An 18,869-nucleotide genomic window follows, 5' to 3' on the forward strand; every position below is an offset into this window, starting at 1 on the left:
GGGACTGTACTGGGGAAAAAAATATTAAAAGCCAGCAGCTATAAATACTGCAGCTGCTGACTTTTAATAAATGGACACTCACCTGTCCCGGGGTCCAGCGATGCCAGCAGCCGAGGCCGATCGATCGCTCGGCTCTCGGCTGCTGCCGCCACCATTCTAGGTGAGGGAATCAGGAAGTGAAGCGAATTGGCTTCACTTCCCGGTTCCCTACTGCGCACGCGCGAGTCGCGCAGCGCAACAGGAATTGTCCGCACTGTCTCTGGGACCCGTGTGTGTCCCAGCAGACAGCGCGGCAGGACAGGAAGAGGCATAGACTCCCACGGGAGTCTATGCCCGGAAGTGGGTGGAAATACCTGTCTTTGACAGGTATCTCCACCCCCCTCCCCCCTGAAAGGTGCCAATTGTGACACCGGAGGGGGGAGGGTTACGATCAGCGGAAGTTCCACTTTAGGGTGGAACCCCACTTTAAAAGCCACTCATGAAAAGTCCCTGGGATGCCTAGAGGGGGAGCCATGATGTCAACCCAAGGCCTGAGAGTTCCAGTGAATACCATGAAAACTGAAAGACCCAAACCTAGTCCAGATGATGACTTCTTTGTTTATGTGCAACATCAGTTCCGTCTGCTTGTGGATGTCAAGTTTGATTCTTATGTTCTTATTGAGAGATGAGCCTTTATGGGGTGGTGGGTACCTTCTGGTGGCATGAGTGGATACAGAATAAAAGAGGAGGGGTTGCAGAAGTTTAGGAAATTAACTTAAGGAGTGAAATAATGTGAACTTTAAAATCTGGACGATTTTATGGACATTCACAAATTCTTTTGTGTTATATTTTTGCTGAAGAATATTTTGTTAACCTACAGACTGTCATGCCCCCTCCCTCTTGGTTATTATGGACTCTCAATTTTTCCTTGCCACCATTACAACTGAGGGAAAAGGTGATGGGAAATCATCCAAAATACTAAGTTTTCCCCAGAATAGGAATAAATTAGACATCTTTCTGTGGGGACATTTGTTTTGGTGGTAACAAAGAAGACATTTATTTCACTTTGAAGAGATTTATGCTACCTGTTGAAAGTGTCTACAAGGTGGGTGTTGAAAGGAAATTTTCATACAGAGGAATCCTAGGTATGGCAGTATTTACATAGGTACATTGGCCCAGCTTGGACCAATGTATGTATGTATGTGGCATATCTGTGGAATCCCCATGGAAGCAGGAAATAACTGTAGTAGGCACTGCTGCTACACCACTACTGCAGTGATCTCCACTAGCATTCGAGTTGCATTCATTAAGAAAAGAGAAAGTGTTTTTTTAATGGCACCCTTGCCCAGTAAGGGAGCAATCCCCTGTGGTTGCTATGCAGAAGGACAACCGTTTGGCACGGCGGTGCTTACTAAAATGATATCCAGTTTCCACAGGGATTGACTAGGTGTGGTACATGCATACTTACAATGAGTTAAGATGGTCCAATGTAAAAATTGCCATGCATGAAATTCAGCTTTAAATAGGACACAGGTGGCAAAAAACAACAGGATTTTTTTTTACCATTTCATTCACTGTCCAAAATTGCTTTAAACAATTAGGCTTTATATACTTTCATTTTAAAATCTTAATTCACGCTGTTGTACAAGTCATCCAAGTTGATTACTGGTGTAATCAAATGTATAAATCTGTTCCTGCATTAGTTTATGGATGCTGAGCATTTTCTTGCTCTCTAATTTAAGTTCTTCTAATGTTTTTTCATCTTGTGACTTTTCAAGTTTTTCTGAACACTCATTGAATTTGCTTTGGCCAATGGACTGTGACATCCCCTTCTTAGAAGTATTTTGCATGTTTTCATAAGTATTTCTAGCAGTTTGATAACAGACAAGTTCCATGCACTTGTTGTTTAGGTACAACTCCAGTGAATTCTGTATTTCTGATATCTTAGCCACAAATTCCTCTTTCAGTTTGGCTTCTGACAAACTGTATGGCACTTCCCTTTCAAAGCATTCATTTAGCGATGTTTTCACTTTATCTGCTTGCTCTTGTAGCTCTTGTTTTAGACTATTCTGCAGGAGGCTCCATAACTCATCTTTTTGCACAGCAGTCGTCTGATTTTGTATTGCTCCCTCTTTCTCAGCTACCCAGCTGTACATTGCTTCCCTAAAGCTCCACTCTAATTTTGAAAATTGTTTCCATAAAGTATCATATTCAGTGGCTCCTATGTTGGTTTTACATTCAAAAAGGAATTTTTCATACTTGACTTTATCCCACAGATCTTGTATCCACTTGAGAAAGTTTCTGATGCGATGACAATCAGAATATGCTTTTTGTTTTACAACAGTCAACAAATGACTTTTAAATTCAGAAACCTTTATACTGTATTCAGTGCTGATAGAGGCCATTGGAGGGACCCCATGCCATAAGTTAGGGATATACCAATTGTGGTTTTTGATGTCATAATCCATAATATCAGAGAACTTTGTAACATCAGTTTTGTTCTCCATTTTTGCTGCTTTTCTTGTCATCGTGTCAAGTTCCTCCATAAGTAGTTCATCTCTTACGTTTTGGTCATGAGCTGACAAATTGCTGACATTCTGATGCACAAACAGACAACTGGGTTTCTTTCTAATTTCTTTCATCCTTAGAAAAGCATGAACCACAATCTGCAAAATGTCCTTCATATCTGATTTCTTGTCTATGGATATATTGACAATGGTGACATCACTCAATCCGACTGCTAATGTTGCGAGTTCATTGTCATGCTTGTAGCTATCCTCCAGTGAGGCCAACTCTGGAGCTCTCAGGCCTTTTGTATCTATCAACAAAATAAAATGACAGCCCAACTCCTCCTTCAAGTTCTCTGGAACTTTACAAAAAGTCATGAAGGCTCCCCGTGTACATCCTCCATTGGAAACCGAGCCAATGCCAAACATGGCTTTCAGAAGGGTGGATTTTCCTGTATTCTCTATTCCTAGCACAGTTACTACTTTTAATCTGCATTCTCCTCTTGTTTTTGTGTCTAGCTCAATAAAAACATCAGTAATCCACTGAATGGGGATGTTGGAAGCAGCTCCGTCAATCAGCTCCAAAGCGAAGCCACCCAGCAACAGATCAGCAGCTATTGAAGGCAAGTTACTAAACCGATTGGGACTTTGAAGACTTTCTCCATGCTTCAACATACAGTGGTTAGCTTCATAAAATTGTCCTAATTCACGTAGAAAATGCTCAACTCCAAGATGTCTTTCAGTTATACTTTCACCGAGACTTTTGTCTTGATGCAGTTGATGATGTGACTGTAATATATTTTTTCTGGACAGCTGGTCAAGATAAAACCTCATCCAGTACAAGAAATAATGTATTTCTAATTGAGACAGACAATTGAGTGCCTCTAGAAATTTTTTCATGCCATCAGAAAGTTTCTGTTGACTTTGTTGTTTGCGCAGGTTGAAAATTTCCTTATGAAGTTGTGATTTGTATTCCTCCTCAGACATGATATTTTGCTTAGACATTCTGATCATTTTTTTTTCAATAGTAGCCAATTGTTTCCACAATTCTCCCTGTAGTTTAATTGTTTCCTTCTTATAACTTGCCACATCCCTTATATCTTTAATAATGGCCTCTGACAGTCTTCTTGCATTCTTACATTCCTTAAACTCTTCATCAATATGAATTCCAGTTTCATGTGCCACATTCGAAAGTTTTTCAAGTGTGCTGCAATTGAGTTTGGTTGTCATTTGTTCTTTTATAATTGACTGCAATTTTTTGGCTATCTGCATGTCTGGAGATCTGTTTGGAACTAAAACTAGAATTCTTTTTTTCAATATAAGATCTGGAAATAATTTAAGCAGATATTCACAGATTTTTTTCCCTGCACCATTTTTGTACACAGTGAAGAGATAGTTGTTCTTTTTTAGTTGTGATAACTTCTCCAGGAAAAATTTGAAGCTCCTTTCTGTTATTTCAGAGTGAACACTTACAATGAAAAAATAATTTGCATTTGAAATATCAATATCTGTGAAACATTTGCTGGCTGCTTCTGCATTATCAACAAATATAAACACAGTTGCTGAGATCTTTTTGAGGAAATGGGTTTGTGTTTTGTTACTCTGAAGGTCTCCTCGTAGGTTTGCAATGTAAATAGGTTTCGGGAACAGATCTAAACTACTACCATCTGGAAAGTACCAGGATAATTCCACCAATCCATCAGAGATCTTTCTTTTTGTGTTTCCACCATTCATGTCCCGATGTATAAAGAAAGCATGATGCTGCCCTTCTGGGCTGATGACTTGGTTCAAAATTTGGGATTTTGATACAGAATATTCTCCTAACCTCATAAAAGAAAATATTGGTATTGATTTGTTTATCAAGCGGTCTTCTACTAATCCTCCATTTTCAGATAGATATTGAGGTTTCCATCTCTTCACTATACCTCTCAATGTCCCCAGCATGAAGGTGCAATGGTGCCCTTTACCAGCAGGCAATAGTAGAGGGACAGCAAACTGGCACATGGACATCTTTGTTATTATCTCTTGTTGAAATAAATGGTCAGAACAATGCAGGAGAGCACATATAACATCAAGAGCATGGAGAGAATTTGATTCTTTAGCGTCACCAAATAAATTTTCCACAGTAAACTCCCCATCATCTTCTGTTTCTTCTGTGTTTTCTGGATTTATGCTTCGTGCAGTACTGTTAAGAGCCATAATTTTGTGTAGGATGTGCCAGGGAACATTCTTTAATATCCCAGTATCAAACCTTTTACCCGTTTCAGTTTGCAGGTGTTCTCTGTGTGACAGTTCTGAGGTTCTACTATTTTCGAACCCAAGCATCAACAGAAATTCTTGAAGTGGTCCTGAGGAAAAGGATAAATTATTTTTTTAAACAGTGTCTGAGTGTACCTGACCTAAAACATTCATTCAGGAAACATTTGTTTACTAAACTGATGTACAGAAAGACTAAAATGTGTCAGGATATCACAAGACTTGAAAATATTATTATGTTTTTGGTTAATGTTTATTGCAAAATGGAAATCTTTATGATATTCCTATACCAAAAGAGAGGACAAAACTGCAATCTCAGATAAGGGGGGGGGAGGGGGGAGTTGAGGGTTCCATACCCCTTCCAGAGTGTTTGCTAGACAGTGTAGCAGTTAACGTCGGCAGCTATTCCGGGCTTTGAGCTATATGCACTCCTGACCTCTGCACTCTGTACATTATACACACCTGTCCCCTGTACTCTGTATTTAAAGAGGAAGTAAACTCTCCCACTCTGATGCTTCTCTTCATTTAGTCCATTATAATAAGTAATTATCAGACTGTAGCCACTGTAATCCAGCCCAAATCGCATATTACTTACCGTTTAAAGAAACTTTAAAAAACTTGTTTTTCAGGAGTTAGGCAGCGCCATCTTAAGTATTGTTTTCTGAGTCCACAGTGGAGTGTATTTCCACCCTTACATTGAGCACTTCCTGTACTGTTAACTAAGCCTCCTTCTCAATCCAACGTTTCTATGGCAACCCTGCTTCCCTGCTCATAGCTGACTTGTTTTATTTCATAGTATTTACTTGTGCCATGTCTAATGTTTGCCTTTGTCAGTCTTATCAGCTTCAGCTGATAAGACTGCAGTAATGGCCAGGTTTACATTGTATGGCATGTCACATGGTCAGATGGTGTGTAGGAGGAAGCTCTGAATGAGTCTGAAGTCTCCTGGGAGTTAAGTGTTGTGCCGTAGGAAGTCCATATGACAGATAGATAAGCACATAGACAGTGTGCCGTAAATCAGGGAGATCTGGGCATGCTCAGTGACTTCATTCTAAAGAGCCAAAAGGATTAAAACAATACTAAGCAAGTTAAGAGATATCTACAAGCAGTGATCATTGGGGTTTTTTATGCTGATTTACATGGGACAAAGTTGTGGGGGAGGGTTTACAACCACTTTAAGGACCCAGTTTTAGACCCCTGCCTTTGTTAGCTCAAAATTGCCACATACACAATCCACTGTGGTACACACCTAATCTTTTTTTCCTCTGGGTCCCCAAGACTGACCCACTTTCATGGCTGCAGCCTCTAGCTTGATCCTCAAAATTACTGCCCCTACAGTTTTGCTAAATCTTAGTTGGTGGAATAGCGTACTGTGTCCTTACACAGAGGTGAGTGACAGTTTGTCCCAATCTTCTTGTTATGTGTTATCAAGGCCAAAAACATTGAGTAGAGAACAAATCTAATCAAGCCCCCTACACTCACGACTTATGCCGCATACACGCGATCGGACATTCCAACAACAAAACTGTGTATTTTTTTTCCGATGGATGTTGGCTCAAACTTGTCTTGCATACACACGGTCGCACAAATGTTTTCGGAAATTCCGACTGTCAAGAACGCAGTGACATACAACACATACGACGAGCCGAGAAAAATGAAATTCAATAGCCAGTGTGACTCTTCTGCTTGATTCCGAGCATGCGTGGAATTTTGTGCGTCGGACTTGGGTACACACGCTCGGAATTTCTGACAAAGGATTTTGTATGCTGTCCTACCAACCCTTACATCACCACTGTTTCCTGTTATGATGTAGAGCAGAGGTCTCAAACTGGTGGCCCTCCAGCTGTTGAAAAACTACAAATCCAATGAGGCATTGCAAGGCGGACAGTTACAAGCATGACTCCCTCAGGCAGAGGCATGATGGGACTTGTAGTTCCGCAACAGCTGGAGGGCCACCAGTTTGAGACCCCTGATGTAGAGGCTAAAGGGACGTACCAATGAGCACAGCGGGGAAGCAGGAATACAGCATACAGCATGGATCACTTTATTTTCTATATCTATTTCAGCAACATGGTTTCTTTCAATTTTTAAGGTTGTTTTTTGTACCCTATTGTAAAAAAAAAAAAAACTAAAATATCAACAATATACAGCAAAAAAACAAAAATGAAGGAAGAGGCAAAGTTGATTGAAAAACATTTTTTTTTTTTGCATTTTCCTTCGCTACTAGTATTACAGTATTCATATCTCACCTGTATGAATATCATAGTAGCGATAATTACTGAATGATGGTGTCCTAGTCCTTGTTGATTCACTTCCAAGCAGTGGCTTTTCATCTGTAGGATTACAAAGAGATTTTAGTGCACATGTGTATGTGGTACCTGTATGAACATTTATATTTGTATTTATTTCTCTAAAAGTAATTATTTTTTTTTTACTTTGTCATACTGCTCCATTATGGATCACATCAATCATAACCTGTACACACAGATAAACAATTATGCTGAGTGTATTACCCCTTTTAAACTTAAAGTGCCAAGGCAAAATTAGAGAAAAAAATTAAATTAGTACATCTCTACAACATTTCTCAGGTTTTTATCCCTTTAAGCACACTGCAAAAGCTGAAAAAAAATATCTGTTGATATTCCAGAAATATAGTGTGCTCATAACTCTTTATTTGACATGACAACACAGTTAGGGGTATTCAATAAATCCCTAATGTCACCTTTCTGGCACTGTAAATAATTACCCCCCGGTTCATAGAGAATGAAACGGGAGGTAATTAAGATCAACTCTAATGCCTGGTACACACTAATAGTTCTTTATTGTTCAACCCAGTAGTGACTTCCCCCCGCTAAGCTGTTGTGCTCTTTGTTTGACAGTGGGGGTCACACAACAACCCCCCCCCCACACAAATGCCAGAACACTCCCATCAGCACCAGCAGCCGAGGGTGGTCGGCTGCTGGTTTTCCAGCATGCTCGTCTGACAGAAGCCAGCTAAATGGTTGGTTTCTGCCAGACCAGGTGCCTTACACACGGGCCAAATTTCAGCCGGTTTTTATAGAACTGGCTGACGTCGCCATACATTCGGGCCCTATGAATGGGGCTTTAGTGTCAATTCACATCTCTGTGGGTGGCTGCGGATGTGGAAATCGCTGCAATTCATGCACCCCAACCTCCAGCAGTGATAATGAACTGCTGTGAGAAAATGTGCAAAGCAGCCATTCATTCTGAACGCAGCGAGTTTGTGGGTGCAGGTACCCCAGAGAAATCGCATGCATGCGGGCAGCATTTAAAAAAAGATGCAAGTACCCTTTTCTGTGGGAAATGTAGGCACGGCAGCCTGATCAAACAAACGCTAAGCACACGTATGTGAGGTGTGTATGTGTAAGTGTGAACTGAGGCTATGTTGGTATACATTGACAAACAGTGCAGAGTGCCTATCTCTGTACACTATGTAACAGAGTGACATACTTAAGGGTGGCACAGTGGTGTAGTGGTTAGTGCTCTCACCTAGCAGTAAATAGGGTCGCTGGTTCAAATCCCAACCACGACGCTACCTGCCTGGAGTTTGCATGTTCTCCCTGTGCCTGTGTGGGTTTCCTCCGACACTTCAAAGACATGCAGGTAGGTTAATTGGCTTCTGTTCAAAATTGGCCCAAGTATATGAATGGGCACCTTGGATTGTGGGCTCCTTGAGGGTAGGGACTGATGTGATTGTGCAATGTACAGGGATAGGGACAATTGTAGACACTCACTCAGGTTGAACTGGATGGACTGGTGTCTTTATTCAACCTTACTAACTATGTAACTTGCTGCTGTTACCCTTCCCCTCCCCTGTTGTTACTGGTTGGCTTCACAGCCAACAGCCTTTTTACAACCAATGATGCTGTAGTGAACAGAGCCTGACTGAGGACATGGTTTCTTTATGAATACTTTGGCCTTAGTGTGCCTCCACATGAGGTACATGCCCAAACATTGGAATTCTAAAGAGTATCTAAGCATATCTCCCAACATTTTCAGATGGGAATGAGGGACACCTACTAGCAAACATATGTAGGCATGGGTCACGCCCCCTACCACACCCCCTTAAAGCACAATTACCAAAAAAAAAGGTTAATTAAATCAACAAGGGCTTTTTTTCACCAGTACGATTCCCTAAGATCCCTTTCACACCACACCGCCCATAGCGTGGGCGGTAAAAAGGCGCTATTTTTAGCGGCATTTTAACGCCGGATTTGCAGCGGATTTGGGGCACATTTCGGCTGCTAGCGGGGCGCTTTTACCCCCGCTAGCGGCCGAGAAAGGGTTAAAACCGCCGGCAATACGCCGCAATAGCGGCGTTTTGCTGGCCGTATTATAGTGCTGCCCCATTGATTTCAATGGGGAGCAGAGGTGGAGGAGCGGTAAACACACCGTTCCTTCACCGCTCCAAAGAAGCTGCTGGCAGGACTTTTCCCAGACGTCCTGCCAGCGCACCGCTGTAGTGTGAAAGCCCTCGGGCTTTCACACTACAGATAATGGTGCAGCTTTTTTAGGGTGGATGGCAGGCGCTATTTCTAACACTATAGCGCCTGCAAAACGCCCTGGTCTGAAAGGGGTGTTATATTGGCTTTTAAAATGTACAAATGCAGCAATTTAGAATTTGGATGAAAGATTTAGCACTGGGAAACACGTTTTGAAAGTTAAAAAGTGCATTTTATATACAACTATATAGAGATCAGACCAAAATGAGGGACAAATGAGGAGGAATGTGGGACAGAGGGACATTGCTCCAAATCAGGGACAGTCCCTCAAAATCAGGGACAGTTGGGAGCTATGCCTTAGACACTATTTATGAATTCCCCAGAGTGTATTTTTAGAGCTGAATTACTAAGCACATGGTGTCAGCCCTGCCTACTTTACTTCTGATGGTTTACAAAGTTCAAAGACCTCTGCTCATTTCCTCCCCTCTCCTCATCTCCATAATCCCTTCTCCTATTTTCCTCCATCCCCTTAACACAAACTGCTTTCAATAGTATATTTTTCACGAGAAAAGGAAAAACAAAGGGAAGCAAATAAAAGAAGTTCTTTGTTAGTGTTTACATACACTTTAACCTGTGAAATGCTAATCCTCCCTCCCCATTAAACACTTGCTACCAGACATTTTCACCCCCTTCCTGCCCAGGTCAATTTTCAGCTTTCAGCTCTGTCCCAATTTGAATGACAATTGCGCGGTCATGCTACGCTGTACCCAAACAAAATATACATCATATTTTTCACACAAATAGAGCTTTCTTTTGGTGGTATTTAATCGCCAGAGTTTTTTTGTTTTGCTAAATAAACAAATAAAAAATGAAAATTTTGGGAAAAAGAAAACTTTTTCATAGTTTGTGTGATGAACTCACCGGGACAGAGGCTTTTGGAGGGGACTGAATGCTGTCCTCTTGCATACTGATTATGGGCCCTGGAATTTGGGGTAACGGTGCTCTTTGTGAGGTGTATGCCTGGGGACCCTTGAGGTGGTGTTACTTAGCATTCAGGTCCACATCCCCCCAAGATACACAGACTCTGGGAACCCTGTATATGCTATATTAGTGACTGAATCATACTGTTGGGACACATACTGTTAGAAGATGCTGATATCATCAACTCCAGCCACATGTCTGTCTGTTGTCTGCTATAATGTAAATAAGTCTAGTATGGCTTCTAAGAGTCTTTCAACCATTATTGTTCGTGTTAATTAAAGCTGCTGTGTTGATATTTATGATAATATGTATTGATGTATTGTACAGTATAGTCGGTAAGCTAGGAGACGTCAAGGCTGCCCTGAAAGGTCATATCTCTGAGTCACCTCGTCTGGTTAAAGGATTAGTTCATTAGCTCATGTTAATTTGTGTGAGATCTCAAATAAAGCAGGCTATTTCTGATGTACTCCAAGACTGGTGTTGTCTTGTTCCTGGGGGTTAGTATAACCATATCCATTGGTCTAGTGTTCCAGGACTTAGGAAGCAATATACTGACAGAAGCACTAAAGCGGCGTGTGGGACATTCTGTCACAGTTTGTTCTAAAATGTTGCATTTTTTTTCCTTCACCAATGTGCACTGATGAGGCTGCACTGATGGACACCGACAAGCCGCACTGATGGGCACTCATGAGACTGCACTGATAGGAAGCACTGATGGGCACTAATTGGCGGCACTTATGGGCACTGATAAGTGACACTGATGGGCACTGGTTGGCAGCACTGGTGGGCACTTATTTGCAGCACTGATGGGCACTGATTGGCAGCACTGGTGGGCGATGTTGGGACTGCCCTGATTATCAGTGTACAAGTCACTTTTAGAGAAGCCAGTTATCGGCTCTCTTCTCCTCTCCTCACGCTGTCAGAATTAGGAAGGGGGGTGGATAACCGGCTTCTATTTGCATACCTGTTCAGCTGTGATTTCACACAGCTGATCAAGTGGTAAAGAGCAGCACTGCTCTTTGAACACTGTGATCACAGAGCATGCAGCTGTGCCCCGCAGCAGGCATGCAGCGGGTGCAATCTTGGGAGGTCATCATATGTTGTCCTCCCTGAACTAGCTGGCAGTACTGAAGCTATTATTGGGCTAAAGCGTAGTCGGCAAGTTGTTAATACAAGGAGCCCTTTAGAAGCCAGGGAGTAACTTTAGATAATCAGTCCCATTTGCAGAGTGCTGCTGTACTTCTAGACTCTTTCAAATAATATTGTCATCATTATTTTACTGCTTCACATGTGATGGTGCTCTAAATCAGTGTTTCTCAAAATGTTTTCAGTCAAAGCACCCTTTAAAGTTCTGCACAATCTCAAGGCACCCCATTCTAAAATGTAAAAATCTAAACTAATGGTTTTACATTATGAAGCACCATCAACAAGTAGGACACACAACAAAGACACAAGTCCATCTAGTTCAAGAAGAATTTTTTGGGAGTTTGTCTTATGCAATCTGCCGTTTGTTTTAGAGGAGATTTATTCTTGCAAATACACTGTTGCACACTGGTACTGACTAGTATTCCAGTGTTTCTTTTCTCCATCATTTTCTCTCCCTCACCCAGATAACCTGACCTCAGTGCTGACAAAGAGGGGCAAACAAGGAGCACCCTTATCAACCATTGGTGACATTGGTTGTTAGGATACCAGAGACTGGTTGTTAGGCTGCCTAATAAAAACATGTAGATTTGTATTACAATAAAAGGCAGGCTTGATCCACTTGGTGGCATGGGAATGATTGTTGGGCAATTTGGGGCAATTTTAGTAATTTTGCCAAGGTACCCATGAAAAAACTACAAGGCACCCTAGGGTTGAAAAAGACTGCACTAGACTAGCAATAGATACTTATTACTGCCACCATTTAGTTGTTAACCCGCTCACAGAGCTAGAAAACCATTCCTGAGCCTGATAATCCATCTCAGTCACCCTAACCTGCTCACCCATTTTGACCATGACACTTTACCTTCTGTGTACCAGATATCGGTCTCTGAAGACTTCCCATAAATGTTATTTACTGCTCCAGTTTTACTTCTGGGTTCTCCACTGGCTTCAGTATCTGTGTTTTCTGTGGAAAAGAGAGTTTGACTTTACCAGATGAAATAAATAGTATTTTTTTACACACTGAAAGACTGTATGTATTTGAGTAATAGGAAAGGATTGATATCCAGTTTGTATTTGGATCAATTTTATTGTTTTAATAATAATAATAATAATAATATATAATGTGGGGATGTGACCCCATGCCACAGTGTATATTGGCAGGTTACATCTGATTTTGGAAGGCTTGCTAATTGCACACCTGTGGGCTTGCTTAATTCTCCCAGGGAGAGAGCTCAGGGCTCAGACTTGGAGACAGCTCCACTCGGCAGACAGGAAGTCTGGCCTAGCAGGTTGAGAGGGTCCTAGGAGGAGACAGCTCCACGAGAGAGAGAGAGACAGGAGGTCTGGGAGTCTAAGCCCTTGTACACACAGTCGGACATTGCGATGGAAAATGTCCAATCGGACCGCGTTGTCGAATAATCCGACGGTGTGTGGGCTCCATCGGAATGTTTCTGTCAGAATATCCGACCGACAACGTTTTAGAGCTGGGCTATAAAATTTTCTGACAACATGATTTGTAGAGAATTCCGATTGGACAAAGTGCCACGCCTGCTCAGATCAAATTATGAGACCAAAGCTATTGGCTACTAGCCTGAACGTAGTCCCATAGTAACGAAATAACGTCATCACGTTATGTACGATCGGATTTTCCAACAACTTTGTTTGACCGTGTGTATGCAACACCAGTTTTGGACAAAATCTGACGGACAAAATCCAATGGATTTTGTTGTCGGAATGTCCGACCGTGTGTACAAGGGCTAATACTACTTATTTTCCTCTCTATTTAAAACAAAAAAGGTTTTAGTTTGACACACACCTTAATACTGTAGCTATCTAATGACAATATAAACTAAAATAAATATAACCTAATTAAAACATAGAAAATGTATAAAATGTTTAAAATTTAGCCCTTTTTTAATTATTTTCTTTTTTAAACAGTGTACAAAAAACAACCTGCCAATATACAATACAATAAAGCATGGATTAAATGACACTATATATATTACACAATTACAAATCATAATTTACATAATTTTAAAGGTTTGATTTCCATTTTTACATTACTAAATATAGTGTAACATATATTCAATAATTTTTTTAAATAAAACTTGTTAAAAAAAGTTAAAAAAAAAAAAAATCTGCTCATTAACAATATATAAATATTTTAATGCCACATACACATGAGCGGATTTTCCGCCAGAAAAATCTTGGATGTTTTTTCCGATGGAATTCCACTCAAACTTGGCTTGCATACACACGGGTCACACAAAAGTTCTCTGAACTTTCGACCGTAAAGAATAGGGATGGCCAAACGGTTCGCCCGGCGGTCGTTTCGTGGCGAATTTCGGCTGTTCGGCAGTCCCGTTCGGCAGACTATTGGCGCCGTTCGCCCGGCGGACTTCCGTGTTTACTGTGTAAAAGAACTTTGACCTATGATGACACATCCATCATGGGGTACAGGACAGCCAATTGAGACATTACAGCACATGGACACTTGGACATTCCCCCTAACTTATAAATAGACCCCATCCGGCGGCCATTTTACATTCTTTCTTCTGTCACTATAGAGAGAGGTTGCTGTGTGGAGCAAGGAGAGACTGTAGTGACCCAAATCACTAGCTATTAGGTCCACAAAAGTTCTTTTAAGGTCTGGTATGGTATAGCAGTCCTTTATCAGTATAGGGACTGAGGTACAGTCTGCTAATCACAACCTACTAGTTCCACAAAGGTCCTTATAAGGACTGGTAAGGTATAGTGTACTACAGTATATAGGGTTGAGTGAGGTGCAGTCTGCTATTCCTTAAGGACTGGTATAGGTCCACAATATATAGGGTTGAGGTGCACTACTGCTGACTGCTGCCCTATTCTGCAGCAGTCCTTTATCAGTATAGGGACTGAGGTACAGTCTGCTAATCACAACCTACTAGTTGAACAAAGGTCCTTCTAAGGACTGGTAAGTTATAGCGTACTAGAGTATATAGGGTTGAGTGAGGTACAGTCTGCTAATCACAACCTACTAGTTGCACAAAGGTCCTTCTAAGGACTGGTAAGGTATAGCGTACTACAGTATATAGGGTTGAGTGAGGTACAGTCTGCTAATCCTTAAGGACTGGTATATCACGGTGCTGGTGTCAGTGCTTTATGTCATGCTGCTGATGTCAGTGCTCTCTATCACGGTGCTGGTGTCAGATCACTCTATCATGGTGCAGGTGTCAGTGCTCTATATCATGGTGCTGGTGCTGGTGATCATCTCCTGCACCCTCTTCTTTGCCTACCCTGACCTTCCCTCGCCTCCATTGTCTCCTGAATTGTCAGAATTTCACATATAATAAAAGAATGCTTGTAGTTGTCGATCCCATATTCACCTCATACATGTGTTATGTCATTGGCCATGTGGTGGGACTATGTGTGCACAGCTAGTAATTATTTTGTGGCTGCAAATATGACCTGTAGGTTTGTAAAGTTCACCATCCCTGTGCTGTGCTGACTTCCTCCTGGGGCTGCTTATTATGAGGGGCTTCCACCACCCCTATGCTATGCTGAATTCCTCCTGGGGCTGCTTATTATGAGGGGCTCCCACCATCCCTGTGCTGACTTCCTCCTGGGGCTGCTTATTATGAGGGGCTCCCACCATCCCTGTGCTGTGCTGACTTCCTAATGGGGCTGTACCTCTGCTGTGCATATTATGAGGGGCTCCCACCATCCCTGTGCTATGCTCATTATGAGGGGCTCCCACCATCCCTGTGCTGTGCTGACTTCCTCCTGGGGCTGCTTATTATGAGGGGCTCCCACCATCCCTGTGCTGTGCTGTCTTCCTCCTGGGGCTGTACCTCTGCTGTGCATATTATGAGGGGCTCCCACCATCCCTGTGCTATGCTCATTATGAGGGGCTTCCACCATCCCTGTGCTATGCTGACTTCCTCCTGGGGCTGCTTATTATGAGGGGCTCCCACCATTCCTGTGCTATGCTGACTTACTCCTGGGGCTGTACATCTGCTGTGCATATTATGAGGGGCTCCCACCATCCCTGTGCTATGCTCATTATGAGGGGCTCCCACCATCCCTGTGCTATGCTGACTTCCTCCTGGGGCTGCTTACGGTGCAGGTGTCAGTGCTGTATATCACGGTGCTGGTGTCAGTGCTTTATGTCACGCTGCTGATGTCAGTGCTCTCTATCATGGTGCTGTTATCAGATCACTCTATCACGGTGCAGGTGTCATTGCTGTATGTCACGCTGCAGGTGTCAGTGCTGTATATCACGGTGCTGGTGTCAGTGCTTTATGTCACGCTGCTGATGTCAGTGCTCTCTATCATGGTGCTGTTATCAGATCACTCTATCACGGTGCAGGTGTCATTGCTGTATGTCACGCTGCAGGTGTCAGTGCTGTATATCACGGTGCTGGTGTCAGTGCTTTATGTCACGCTGCTGATGTCAGTGCTCTCTATCACGGTGCTGGTGTCAGATCACTCTATCACGGTGCAGGTGTCATTGCTGTATGTCATGCTGCTGATGTCAGTGCTCTCTATGACGGTGCTGGTGTCAGTGCTGTATATCATGGTGCTGGTGTCAGTGCTTTATGTCACGCTGCTGATGTCAGTGCTCTCTATTACGGTGCTGGTGTCAGATCACTCTATCACGGTGCAGGTGTCATTGCTGTATGTCATGCTGCAGGTGTCAGTGCTGTATATCATGGTGCTGGTGTCAGTGCTGTATATCACGGTGCTGTTGTCAGTGCTTTATGTCACACTGCTGATGTCAGTGCTCTCTATCACGGTGCTGGTGTCAGATCACTCTATCACGGTGCAGGTGTCATTGCTGTATGTCAAGCTGCTGATGTCAGTGCTCTCTATCACGGTGCTGGTGTCAGATCACTCTATCACGGTGCAGGTGTCATTGCTGTATGTCACGCTGCTGATGTCAGTGCTCTCTATCACTGTGCTGGTGTCAGATGACTCTATCACAGTGCAGGTGTCATTGCTGTATGTCACGCTGCTGGTGATCATCTCCTGCACCCTCTTCTTTGCTTACCCTGACCTTCCCTCTCCTCCATTGCCTTCATGCGCTCCACAGTTCTGAATTGTCACAATTTCACATATAAAAAAAGAATGCTTGTAGTTGTCGATCCCAGATTCACCTCATACATGTGTTATGTCATTAGCCATGTGGTGGGACTATGTTTGCACAGCTATTAATTATTTTGTGGCTGCAAATTTGTCCTGTAGGTTTGCAAAGTTCGCCTCCTTTTGAAGTCACTGGGGCCCGCCGTGAACGTTATGGTTCACGAACTATCGGCCCCGTTCGCGGTCCGCATTCGGGAAACGTCCCGTTGGAAGTTCGTCAATCACTAGTAAAGAACGCGGTTCTAGTAAAGAATGTACAACTCTGCAAAGAGCCGAGAAAATGAAGTTCAATGCTTCTGAGCATGCGTCAAATTGTTTCCGAGCATGCGTAGGAATTTTGCGTGTCAGAATTGCTACAGATGATCGGAATTTCCAATCGGAAATCGGAAAATTTCCAATTTTAGTTCTGGAGAGTGGAGATAAGACAAAGATAATTTAATAACATTACATTGCAAAAGAGCATGTGTAGTATTTTAGTTATGTAGAATATTTAATGTTTTGGCAAAAGCTGAGCTTTCCTTTAATACATTTTATATTAAAGAGTTTTTTTGTTTTTTTTTTACCTATTCTCCTGCGTTTCTTCACTGTATAGATAATGATTGGTATAACCATTACAATTATACCCAACACAATCCCAATGGGCACAGCCATGGTAGATTTTGTGGATGACTCTGTAAAATCAAATAAAAAAAAAATGACACTTAAGTTAAGTGAAATCATGAAGTTCAATAACCTAATATTTGGAACATTCACTTTAGGTGTCAACAATTTAAATGTACTTTGTGGTGTTGTGACATTATTTATTGAATGTGTCTTTCGGATTACAATTACAGAAAATTACTAGCTAAAGTGATTGTAAAGTCTTTTTAATTTTAAATTAAAATAATTCACAAGTTTATACTTACCTTCTCCCCTTACCTCCTCCTCTGGAGTCCCCTACCAGCGCTCTAAGCTCCTCCTCTTCTCTGTGTGCCGCCATAGCAAGCCACTTGCTATGGGGGTAGATATGTGTGCTTACTCCCGAGCTGGGCTGTGTGTGTCTACAGAAACACACAGCGTGACTTAACCCCACCCTCTCACTCCTCACTGAATTTAATTTACAGCAGAAGGAGCCAATGACTCCCGCTGCTATACACAAAGCCTGTGAGACTTGGAAGGAGTTTGAGAAGACTTGAAGCCAGTTATAGCACCGGATCGATACAGGACTCAGGTAAGTGTCAGGGAGAAGGAGAGGGGTAAAAGGCAATACAAGGTTTTGAAACTTAATGCAGAGAATGCATTAAGGTAAGAAACATTTCGTGTTTAGAACCAGTTTAAGATTTGTTCGCATTTTGGAGTCAATTCACTGAGGCCGCGTACACACGAGGGGACTGTTCGCTCAACCCTGTCCGCTGAACAGTGTTTCAGCGGACAGTCCGCTCGTGTGTGGGGCTTCAGCGGACAGTTTCAGCGAACAGTCTGCTGAACAAGGTTTTTCGGAATTTCCGAAAAACTGTCCGCTGAAACTTGGTTTCAGCGGACAGTTCCCTCGTGTGTAGGCTTGTTCGACAAACTAAGTTGCGCGCATGCTCAGAAAGGATTTTCACGCCGAAGGTTGCATTGCAGTGTATAGGACGTTGAAATTTTCGATCCGTCGTACGTGCCGATACGTCATCGCGCTAGGTTTCAGCGGACTGTTCGTTCGTCGTGTGTAGGCAAGTCCGTCCATGCTAATTTTGAGCGGACTGTCCGCTGAAACTGTTTGACGGACAAAGTTGAACAAACAGTCCCCGCGTGTGTACGCGGCCTAAGAGTTAAATAAGGGCTAATAAAATGTGGTAAAATACCGCATGCGGTACCAATTGTGCAAGTGTTCAATTCACTTAGAATTTTGAGTTAAATACTGAATGCGGTATTTGTTAGTTTTAGCGGTAATTACAGCATTATTTCATGTAGTAAATTACCGTATTGAGATGGTTGCTAATGAGAGGGCCAGGAAGCCAGCTACTGTGTCCTTAACAATGAATGACTCACCAGCTACTGACAGCTGAATGGAAAAAAATGCCAACAATTAAAAATGATGGAAAATGATGGGAAAAAAAACACCAAGCTAAAAAAAAAAAATGGCATTGGGTCCCCCCCAAAATCGATGCCAGACCCTTATCCGAGCATGCAGCCTGGTAGGTCAGGAAGGGGGGGTTGAGTGAGTTCCCCCCTCTTCTGAACCAGACCACATGCCCTCAACAAGGGGGTGGGTGTTTTGGAGCAGGGGGGCTCTGCACAAAGCACAATGTCCCCATGTTGTTGGAACAAGGGCCTCATCCCAACAACCCTGGCCGGTGGTTGTGGGGGTCTGCATGTGGGGGGGCTTATCAGAATCTGGAAGCCCCTATAACAAAGGGGCCCCCAGATTCCGGCCCCCTATGTAAATGAGTAT

The 18,869-nt window shown here is 42.6% G+C and overlaps 1 protein-coding gene across 1 annotated transcript in view; it reads right to left on the bottom strand.

Annotated features, from left to right (window-relative positions):
* Window positions 1–1,523: 1,523 nt before the first annotated feature.
* LOC143923455 (up-regulator of cell proliferation-like) overlaps window positions 1,524–18,869 on the bottom strand; it is a 51,903-nt gene continuing 34,557 nt past the window's right edge. Inside the window, exons 4-7 of the mRNA XM_077447140.1 lie at window positions 17,017–17,124; window positions 12,195–12,296; window positions 6,992–7,075; window positions 1,524–4,834 (exon numbers count right to left, since the gene is read on the bottom strand). Coding sequence (XP_077303266.1) covers window positions 1,629–4,834; window positions 6,992–7,075; window positions 12,195–12,296; window positions 17,017–17,124 — 3,500 coding nt within the window. The 3' untranslated portion in view covers window positions 1,524–1,628. The remainder of the gene's footprint in view (window positions 4,835–6,991; window positions 7,076–12,194; window positions 12,297–17,016; window positions 17,125–18,869) is intronic.

The sequence above is a fragment of the Lithobates pipiens genome, unplaced genomic scaffold, assembly GCF_037356315.1.
Source record: "Lithobates pipiens isolate NorthernLeopardFrog02 unplaced genomic scaffold, aLitPip1_a1.2 Scaffold_22, whole genome shotgun sequence".
In the NCBI taxonomy this organism is placed as follows: domain Eukaryota; kingdom Metazoa; phylum Chordata; class Amphibia; order Anura; family Ranidae; genus Lithobates; species Lithobates pipiens.